The sequence below is a fragment of the Centroberyx affinis genome, unplaced genomic scaffold (genome assembly GCF_046629955.1).
Source record: "Centroberyx affinis isolate AG114_WGS23_722 - 3 ecotype Tasmania unplaced genomic scaffold, CSIRO-AGI_Caff_v1 ptg006109l_1, whole genome shotgun sequence".
In the NCBI taxonomy this organism is placed as follows: Eukaryota; Metazoa; Chordata; class Actinopteri; order Beryciformes; family Berycidae; genus Centroberyx; species Centroberyx affinis.
Window position 1 is genome coordinate 22,229 of NW_027283105.1, and position 10,089 is coordinate 32,317.

Consider the following 10,089-nt stretch of genomic DNA (forward strand, 5'->3'; position numbering starts at 1 on the left):
AGTGTTTACATTTTGAATATTTGATACAGATTCCTCAAACTATTCAAACAGTCAAGTTTCATTGCAGAAGGAGGCACACTGACTACTTCAGCAAAGATATTCATCATATTCTCATTCGTATGAAAATATTTGAAAGCAAAGTCTGGATTTTGAGTTTTTATCATATCACAGATGGTATGGTGTTTCATGGGGGACATTTTTCAGATATGATGATATTCAAGTTCAAAAACACAACTGTTAGTGGCCTGTGGCCTCACAGGACAGACGGTAAACAAAGTCCCACAGTTAAACACGGCGCCTCACATGGACCGGCAGGTGGACGTCAATCCGCGCTCGTCTCCTCACGTTAGGCTAAATGTGGCCGTGCTGAGGTTTAGAAGGATAAACCCATTAAAATCTTCCAGACTGACCTCTGATGCTGTCCACCCAACAGGTTGCCCCCCACCCCACACACACTTCTTCCTCAGGACAGGTAAGGGAGGGCGGCGATAGAGAGGGGGGAGGAGATGATGCTGGCTCGTTCCAGAAATTTGGCTGACCTTTTCCGTTGACCATGTGACTGGAAAGAGGAGGATTTAGGGATTAGAGATCCAGGTATAAAAGTAGGAGAGGGACACCAGTCATCACAAACTCAAGCAAGAAGCAAGAAGCAACTCTGAGCAGAGAGCAGCATCTGTGACAACAGGTGAGAAACTCCAGCTAACTCTACTGCAGCAACTAGGAATACTGCTACAAGTACTGCTGAAATTACTATTTGAACTGGCTTCAACTGTAATAGCTACTACTACTACACCTTTTAGAATGTTTTATGTCTTTTATAATGTATTATATGTAATGTAGTTATACTGCATGGATGATAGCAACTACTTGTTGATTGGTTCTAGATTAAATGAGTCATGGTGGCACTGATTGTGTGGATAACAGACAGGAAAGGCTAAAGGAGGCAGAGATTCTGATGATGACTGTTTGATTCAGCCATGCAAAACAATTTTTGATATTGACTCTAACTGAAACTGTTCAGCCGAGAATGCAGATAGGACTGAATGTACATGGTTGGATTGGTAAAGTGATACAAGGAACAGTATGCATGGATGGATGAAATGGATAGGGGTTCCTACACAGGCTAGCTTCTTGACAGTCAAGCACTGAGGTTTGAGTGAAAAAGAGAGAGGGATGAGAGAAGAAAAAAATGAAATTCTCTACTGATCTAGCGCTGGCAGAATTTTGAGAAAAGTAGTTTAATGTTGCTCCAATAGCAGATCCAAAACTGCAATGTAATCAGCTAAAAAATGGCTAGAGCATAACAAAATGTGAGTTTAAGTGCAGAACTATTACTGTAAAATTGTTAAGAAATTGAGTTCTGAAAGACATGCATAGAAACATGTAGAGGAGGACAGGTGTGGGTGTTTCCTAATGCCCGGTGAAAAGAGGATTGACTTGACCGGCAAAAATCACAGCACCAGATGGCTCATGACCTGTTGGACAGCAGAGTCTCCAGAGTGCAGCTCTAGTGCAGCTTCGCAGATCTCTACACACGAGTGCAGAACGATAGACTACTCAGGAGAGCCACTTTAAGCCTATCCGCAGGCCTGTTAGATCTGCTGCTGCGGATGCAGGTGGCGCATGTGCTTGAGTTGCATAACGTGCCCTGCCAGGGTGTTTTTTACCTCTGTCAAATTCCCCTAACAGGATTACCAATGTCAGCAGTCAAGGGGAGGAGGGGGACAAGCCAGAGTTTAGGCAGGATACTGCTTAAGGAGATGAGGGGAACAAGAAGGACAGACAGTGATGTTTTGTTCAGGCAGCTGTCTGAGTCACTAAAGAGATTGGCAGGCTCATGCACATGGCATATGTTGGGATCTGCTTACTGCAGCCTGCCTGGGAACTGCCTCACTGTACTATCAGGACCTGGAGGCCCAGTCAAACCTAACAAATATCATCAAAATACTATAAGATGAATGTACAGCATAGCAGCCCGCTGACAGATGGCATAACAATGACTTGAGCAAGTGTAATAGTTAATAATCCAGTAACATGCAACAGTTTATATCTAAACTAATGAAGGGCAGCAGATGGAAAGAGTTCTCGAAGAGAGTCGGAGTTGAAAATAGGAAAGTTTTGAAGTGAGGAACAAACAATAGAGGTTGATTTCTCATTGCGCAGGGCATCCCTGTTGTTTAAGAAGGGCAATTAGTCTACCGGGGATTGGAGCGGGATTAGAGCTAATCTGGCTGTTCTGGCCTAATCTGCATAATCTTCACTAATTAGCATTGAGAGCTGGGAGGAAGCCGGCAGGGATTAACAGAGGGCAGCAGAGAGAGAGGGGCAGAGGACAGGAGGGAAGAGGACAGAAGGGTCCAGGAGAGGCCGCTGAACTCTGATCTGTGAGTAAACGTGATGACACCGCTCTAACACCTCCCCCCCCCCCACCCCCCTCTGTGTCTTCTCAGAGACCCTCAGCAGACATGAACGCCTCCCCCCCTGCAGGAAGCGCGCTGACCGCCAGCGGAACCACCGGCCCCACCACACCCAAGAAGGGACCACCCAAGTTCAAGCAGAGGCAGACCCGCACATTCAAGAGCAAGGCCCCCAAGCCAGGCCAGAAGGGGTAAACCGCTCTTTTATATGTCTTCTTTACAGACTTCACCACTGAAATCTGACACACACACACACACACACACACTGCAATCAAACCGAGTCTCATGACTTTTCGTCGCTGACCTCTTTATTTTCGCTCTCCCCCCCCCCTCCAGCTTTGGTGACGATATCCCCGGGATGGAGGGCCTTGGCACAGACATCACAGTGGTTTGCCCATGGGAGGCCTTCGGCGACATGGAGCTCAGCGACTTGGCCAAATACGGCATCATCTAAACCTGCTGCCTCCTGCCTTCCTTGCCTGCCTGTACCTCTCCTTCCTCTAATCCCTCCCCCCTCACCCCCCTCACCCTGCCCTCCCCTCTATCTCAGCCTGGCACGCCACGATAAGGCCGCCAGCAAAACCCCCCTAATGCCCTCTCTCGTCTATCTACCTCACGCTCTCCTCCACTGAGTGGACGGAACGCATAATAATGTTCTTATTTTTGTATTATTATTATTATTATATAATACTGTTTACAGTATATAATGTATACTTGAAACGATACGACGAGAAAAAAAGAGCTCCAACTACCTTATTCCCTTTTCCTTCATCCCTCTACAATAGTCTACCTCTCTCTTTACCTCCCTTCCCCTCACTTCGTCTTTCCTCTGTACCTCTGCCACTCCTGAAGCATGGCAATGGACGCAAGCAAAACACTAGTTACTACTAGCTTGTATTTGCTTCTAGCTGTTTATTAAACTGTAAATACTTTGTTTTCAGTGTTGAACCTTTTTACCTTGTATTCCTGCTTACCTTTTTTACTCCCCTCCTTTGGCCCTTTTGCTTTTTTCTCTTTATTTGCATCGTATTTTCTGCTCCTTTTGCATTGTAAACACCAAGGAATCAAAGGGATGCAAGGAGGGTGTGCAATATGTTGTTGTGATGATCAAAACTACAATGCACTTTTTTTTAGATCATTATGGTGGAGGAGCTCCCTCTTATCCCACTCTTTCTCTCCTTGCCGCTATCCCAACCCACAGCCCTCACCCAGAAAATACAGACATATTTTGTGTAACGAACACAATAACACAGAAAATGTACTGTGAACCTGTATGTCCTGGTAGCCGCAGTAAAAAAAAACGTGTCTATTTTCACTACTGTTCTTGTCGCTTTTTTTCTTCTGGAGCACCTGAAGAAGCTAAATAACACACACACACACACACACACACACACACACACACACACACACACACACACAGCTTTAAAGAAACCTCCACAGAATCAATAAAGGGAATCACTTCATCACTTCATCACTGAACCTCATGACTCATGAGGTTCGGAGTCATCACTGAATACCTGTGGCAAAATAATTTAACCACAATCTTTCAAAACTTATTTGTAATACAGGAAACATGACATATTGCTCTCTTCCTTGCAACACTGATGCCATGCAGTTGCCAATTTGATCTGATGGGAAACAACAATAAAAATGATTGAAATCAATCTGACAGTGGTTTCCAACTGTATTTTTCCGAGGGGTCCATTAACTCACCCTGATGAAACTCTGAATATCTCTCATGATTATTGCCTCTAATTCTGAGGCCTCAGCCTTTCCTGAAATCATCTTTTTGAGAATTACCCACCTATAAAATATTCACTTCACAAAATCTCCTCTACCGGTCAATTAAGGTGCAATTTGTTGGGAAAGAAAAACAAATCACGGTATTGACTACTGCAATGTTCATATCACAAGAGGCTGCATGTTGCAGATGACCTGCTAAACAAATATTCAAATCTTTCAAATCAAATCAGCTTGCACTTCCCTCATTATATTTAAACAAATCCTAAGCATTAGCATCTTATCTCCTCCTAAAAAGAAAAATAAATTCTATTCTAAACTTATTATATAGAAAATATATACAGTAATTCCATACTATAGTATACAGAAAAGGGATGAAGAAAAAAATGTATATCATAATCACAACATTCAGCACAGAAACACTGCAGTACACCTTACACTTTGTAGTCAATCAACAGATTTGATCCCACCCAGCCACTTAACATAGCTGGTTGCCATGGTTTCTCTCTCAAAATACTGACCCACTATGAACACCAAGTGACTGAGCCACACACTGTCCACACACAAGTGTCTCTTCTTCCCATGTCAGACTACCCAACAAACACTGTGTCAGAGCAGGGAAACAATGTGTAATTGCTCGGGGATATTTCAGATCATGATGTCATGCTTGAATTCCCCCGGTGTTACATTACGCATCAGATCGGCCTTTGAAATATTTAATAGACCTGCAGGATCTGGTGTTACATACATGTCTACATACGTTATATTCCCCTCTTGCAACCAACAAGTTTGCTGATCATCATATAGATACACAGCTATCCCTCTGTGTTCTTTACCTGTAAAACTGAGTGACTTTCCTCTTCTGTTTCCAACTGAACACACCCTATGAAGTCCATACTTGTACAGGCATGAGCTGAGGTGTTACGTATGGGCTTGTACAAGGCAACAGTGGAAAGCATTCTCTAGTCCCGGTGCAACTCACCCTAAAGCTACAGCAACACTTTGGGGCTGTGGCTTGCCAGTAACTAATGTGACTGCTGCTTTACCAGTCCTGGACTGTGATCCTGGTGACATCGGGCTGAGTCAGCTGGACTCAGCTCCACTCCCTCCCCCCCTCATCCAATTCACCTCAACTTGTTGCACACCGTTTCTAAGCATGTGATTTCCATTCTATATCTCCAAATTGAAATGAGCTGGAAGCTGAAATTCAATATGATACTCCAGATAAAGTGTGCACTGCTTAGGAGGTTAAAGGAAGTGGGATTCAAATCCATGGAGGTGTGGACTTTTGTTTCTCTCTCCCTCCCTGTGTGTGTGTGTGTGTGTGTGTGTGTGTGTGTTCCATCGCCTCCAGGTGTTTCAGCCCCACCTATAGTCTGATAGGGAGGGACAGAGAGAGAGAGAGAGAGAGGGAGAGAGAGAGGCAGGAGGGGTCTGAAAGGAAAGTATGAGTAGGGGTGCAGGTTTCTCTGCTCTTGCCCAACCTGTTGATGTAAATCTGAAGAGCAGCGAAAACAATCCTCTCCTCTCGCTTCACAACCCATTGGCTCAATCTCTCTCTCTCTCCCCTCTTCCTCATCCCGCGCCCTTCCTGTTACCTCGGGCTGTCAGAGATATGGGCACATCCTCAAGATAGGAGGTGCATGGCTACACACTCAGGTTAGCGGCCATCGAAGCGCCAGCGGAGAGTTTATCGCAGCACTTCCAGTCAAACGAGTAAAAAAGTGCAGAGTTTTGGAGCGGGAGCGGGAGCGAGAGGTGGAATCAGGACGCTGCGTCGACTTACATCCCCCAGGATAAAAAGGTAAGTCAGCTCCTTGACAAAGGCTGGGTCAGGCTTGTGAGATGGGCCTCTTAATGTGAAATATGGCTTGACTCGTTTTGCTTTAGTTTTTGGCTACAGACTTCTACTGGAAAGCTCTGAACCTTCACCGCTATCTTGCTTAGAGCAGGGTTACAATAATATTTCTGGAATTTAGGCTCTGTTTACTTATTATCAGTTGCGGTCTCACCATCATGGTTTACTTTGCAGTATCAGCTGGTTAATAATCATTTCACTGAACCGTACCAACAATCAAGCTCATAAAATAAAGTTGATCGCTTCGATATAGGACTTTTGTTCATCCCATATTCAAGTGAACTCATCCAAACCCCCATGCCCTTACATGAAGATGTAAATAATCTCTTAGAGTCATATACTTTCCAGATACCCATCTGTTTTTTCTTATGAATCTTTCAGCCACTGTATGATCTCCTGACCAGCTATACAAACGAATGCTGGCGTTAGGGCTAAGTTCAGGGCCTGGGTCATATTTGTCCTATGATAAGCCCATTAAAGGTCATCTTTGTATCTCTGACATTGAAACAAGGGCTTTGTTATGGGCTGGAGGAAGTGACAATCAGCTATCAGGAGTGTATATCTCTGCCTCCTCTCTCTCTCCTCCAATCTCTATATTAACCCCAACCCCCACATAGTGTTTGGCTGCCACTATCTGTGCATCTCCCTCTGTCTCCTGGTTCCACCACGGCTTTTTTACGCGCTGATGTAGCAGAAGAGCAAAGTTACCTTTCACGCCTATTACGCCGCCTCTGTCTCGGCTTCACCTTGATGTTGCGTTTGTTATTCCTCCGCTGTTAGCCCTTGCTCACACACTTCTCTGCCTTGTTCTGGCATGTTGACGCGCTCCCCCTCCGCCCGCTCCCTCGCTCTCGCTGTCAGTCGACTCAGAGCCTTTCTCCCTCCTCCTCTCACCTGCCGTCTCTTCCTCGCTGCGACCTTCATGCGATCCTGTTTTCCATTTCATCCCGCTGCTTTTGCACTGCCAGTCAAAGTGACGCGTGAACATATTTCGGGAAACTTGTACCTGGCTGTAACGCACGGCTCTATTTGAGGCGCTTTGATGGCGCCGCAGTCAGAAATACATGCGAAATGTTTTATGCTGAAATGTGCTGCTCGTTTCAGGAGACAAAGATCCCGCCGCATCAAAGGATCCATAATAAAGGACACTTAAAGGGAAGGACTTTATCCTCAGGTGGATTACTAGAATGAGGATGGCCTTTTCATCCCAGAAGCACAAATCCCTGTTCCTCCTCCTCCTGCTGCTCTATATCCCTCTCCCCTGTCTATGCCAGGCGACACAGACTGCCAACAGCAGCTCTCCCGCTCCCACAACCAACGCCTCCACCACTTCCTCTCCCCTACCCAGCAATTCCTCAAACTCCACTTCCCAGGATGCCGTGCCGGGCTGCGAGGCGGGGCTGGACCCGGCCTACACCTACCTGTGTGACCGTGAGTCGGCGTGGGGCATCGTGCTGGAGAGCCTGGCCTCTCTGGGCTTCGTGGTCAGCGCTTTCCTCCTGGTCGGCCTTCTGATCTGGAGCCTGTGGGCTTGCGTCTCGTCCCGGCGGCAGCAAAGCAGCGCCGGCGGCACGGTGGCCGGCATGTCTTTATTCCTGCTCGCCACGGCCGGGATCTTCGCCATCACCTTCGCCTTCATCATCCGCCTCACCCCCCAGACCTGCCCCACCCGGCTCTTCCTGTTCGGGGTGCTCTTCTCCCTGGCCTTCTCCTGCCTGCTGGCCCGCTGCCTGGCCCAGCTGGGCTTCGCCGTGGCCCGGGGCTGGGGGGAGCCGGCCCTCGCCCTGGGGCTCTTCGCCGTGCAGGTGGTCATCGCCGCCGAATGGCTGATCATCGTGCTGGTCCGGGACGCCAAAGCGTGCGAGTACAGCCAGGGCGAGTTCGTCATGCTGCTGATCTACGTGCTGTGCCTGCTGGCCGCGGGCCTGCTGCTCTCCCTGCGCTGCCTGTGCCGCTCCTGCTTCACCTACAGCTACAGCTACACGGGCGGGGGCCACCGGCACGGCCAGGTCCGCGCCACGCTGCTCTGCCTCACCCTGCTGCTCTCCGCCTGCATCTGGGTGGTGTGGATCGCTCTGCTCACCAGGGGGAACCCGGAGATGGGCCGCCGGCCGAAGTGGGACGACCCGGTGCTCAGCGTGGCCTTGGTGGCCAACGGCTGGGTGCTGCTGCTGGGGCACGGCCTGGCCCAGGTGGCCTTCCTCTGCAGGGGCGAGGCCAAGTCGAAGGAGGGCCCTCTCAGCTTCGCCGGCTGGACCAGCCCCAACGCTGATATTCCAGGACTGGGCAGCCAGAAGGAAGGAAGGGAAAACGGAAGCTTTGAGAATGATGGTGCGGACAGGAGAGGTGAGAACTGGAGGAGGAACACAGAAGCACTTTTAGCCAAACTTCTCAATAGCTGTAATTTGAAAGGGGGCCTATGGGGAGGTACTAAACTAGGCTTGGCAGAGCTAGCGAATAATAATACAGCTAAAATCTCTAAGTCCCATCCCTTCTACACAGATAAACAAAAAGGAAAAAAAATGATAGTTTAGGCTGAGGCTGGCTAGCAAAGGACACCAGAGGCCAAATTGACAGAGATTCATCGATCGGCCATGGGACATTCTTTATGTTGAATCGTAACTCTGCAAGCCAAAATGAATAAGGAGCCTCTCTCCAGCATTGTGAAGTGAATCCCACTATCAGTCAGCTCAGCCCTCGCTGTGGGCCTTTATGATGAACAGTATATAATGAACCAATAATTAGCTAACTGTATCATGTGTCTCCCTCCAGGCAGGAGAACCGACCCAGCGCTGCGATCGCCGTACGAGTCTGGATTCTCTATGACAGTGAGTAATAAGCCATTAGGATTAACAATCTAACTTCACATACTCGGTAATTAAGGGCCGTGACCTTTTACTACTGGAGGCAATTATGGCTAAGTCATATTGAAAGGTTAATGAAAGCGCAGTTTATCACTGGTATTAATTGCACTGACGTGATGAATGTGTGATTGTATGTATCTGTGTTTCAGGAAATCGACCCTGACAAAGATTACACCATCCCTCGCCCCCAGACCACCAACATCAGGGAACCTTATGATGAATATTATGGACGCGGCCTCTCTGATTAAAATCACTCTGATTTTCCTATCTGCGCTCTGTTGCCCACACACACATACACGCATGCACAGGTTGTGCACAAACACACACATACACACACAAACTGACAGATACCAAAGACAAAGCCAAGGCTGACCCAACTCCTGCACTACCATCTACTTAATGTATTTGGCACCAAAAAAAATGTTTTTGAAGCTCTGCTATGTTTTATTTTCTTGTGCAAATGTAACTATTTTTGTTTAGAATATAAGAAATGTTATTTCAACTCTGACCAGAGGATTTAAAATCCACTGTCTGCAAAAAAAAGAAAGAAAAAGAAAAAAGGGTGAACAGTATGACTCATCTACTTGAGTGTCATCAGTGAGGCTGGATTCAGATAGTCCAGCTTTCTTCTGTCCGGAGATCCACATCACAAACTCTTAGGGGGATGTGAGTGTCTATGATGGGTGTGTGTGTGTGTGTGTGTGTGTGTGTGTGTGTGTGCGTGTATGCGTGCACGTCGAGTGCTGCTCTGAGATGGTATATAATATCCCTGAGGTTATGGAGGAGGCGTGAAGCTGTCACTCTGAAGGTGCCAAACTGCTGAACAGAGCAGAAGCATGTGTGAGGAGAGGAGAGGGGAGGAGAGGAAAGGAGAGGAGAGGAGAAGGGAGGAGAGGAAAGGAGAGGAGAGGAGAGGAGAGGAGCCTAGATGAAATGAGACAAGACGAGAGGAGGAGAGGACAGGAGCCCTGTCACCACAGTGGGAGACTCGTGCCATCATTGATTAACATCTTCATATTCAAAGTTCCAATATGGCTGCTGGGCTCTGTGGGTGCAGTACAGTAGCCCATCCATAAAGGATGGATTTTTTTTAATGTACATAAAAAGATATAAGGTATACAAGATATACCCTTTTTCAATAATACATATTCTAATGATTTTTTTATACTACATGCTCCTGACAAGCGTTATCAATAAAAGGTTACTGGAT

The 10,089-nt window shown here is 47.2% G+C and overlaps 2 protein-coding genes across 2 annotated transcripts; both read left to right on the forward strand.

The window, feature by feature from the left end:
- Nucleotides 1-639: 639 nt before the first annotated feature.
- On the forward strand, nt 640-3,716 carry pde6hb (phosphodiesterase 6H, cGMP-specific, cone, gamma, paralog b). Its single transcript, XM_071512133.1, has 3 exons — nt 640-685; nt 2,451-2,608; nt 2,754-3,716. Exons 2-3 carry the CDS (start codon nt 2,466-2,468, stop codon nt 2,869-2,871), a joined length of 261 nt encoding a protein of 86 aa, XP_071368234.1. The 5' UTR covers nt 640-685; nt 2,451-2,465; the 3' UTR covers nt 2,872-3,716.
- Nucleotides 3,717-5,609: 1,893 nt separating this feature from the next.
- Nucleotides 5,610-10,089, forward strand: LOC139638099 (G-protein coupled receptor family C group 5 member D). The gene is made up of 4 exons (XM_071512132.1): nt 5,610-5,961; nt 7,120-8,361; nt 8,788-8,843; nt 9,029-10,089. Exons 2-4 carry the CDS (start codon nt 7,203-7,205, stop codon nt 9,125-9,127), a joined length of 1,314 nt encoding a protein of 437 aa, XP_071368233.1. The 5' UTR covers nt 5,610-5,961; nt 7,120-7,202; the 3' UTR covers nt 9,128-10,089.

What these genes read in the sequence shown, in the direction of transcription:
- pde6hb (XM_071512133.1), top strand. Translation starts at nt 2,466, where the DNA reads ATGAACGCCTCCCCCCCTGCAGGAAGCGCGCTGACCGCCAGCGGAACC. An exon ending in CCCAAGCCAGGCCAGAAGGG is followed by an intron (nt 2,609 to 2,753) that starts GTAAACCGCTCT and finishes CCCCCCCTCCAG; the next exon opens with CTTTGGTGACGATATCCCCG.
- LOC139638099 (XM_071512132.1), top strand. Translation starts at nt 7,203, where the DNA reads ATGAGGATGGCCTTTTCATCCCAGAAGCACAAATCCCTGTTCCTCCTC. An exon ending in TGATGGTGCGGACAGGAGAG is followed by an intron (nt 8,362 to 8,787) that starts GTGAGAACTGGA and finishes GTCTCCCTCCAG; the next exon opens with GCAGGAGAACCGACCCAGCG. An exon ending in AGTCTGGATTCTCTATGACA is followed by an intron (nt 8,844 to 9,028) that starts GTGAGTAATAAG and finishes TCTGTGTTTCAG; the next exon opens with GAAATCGACCCTGACAAAGA.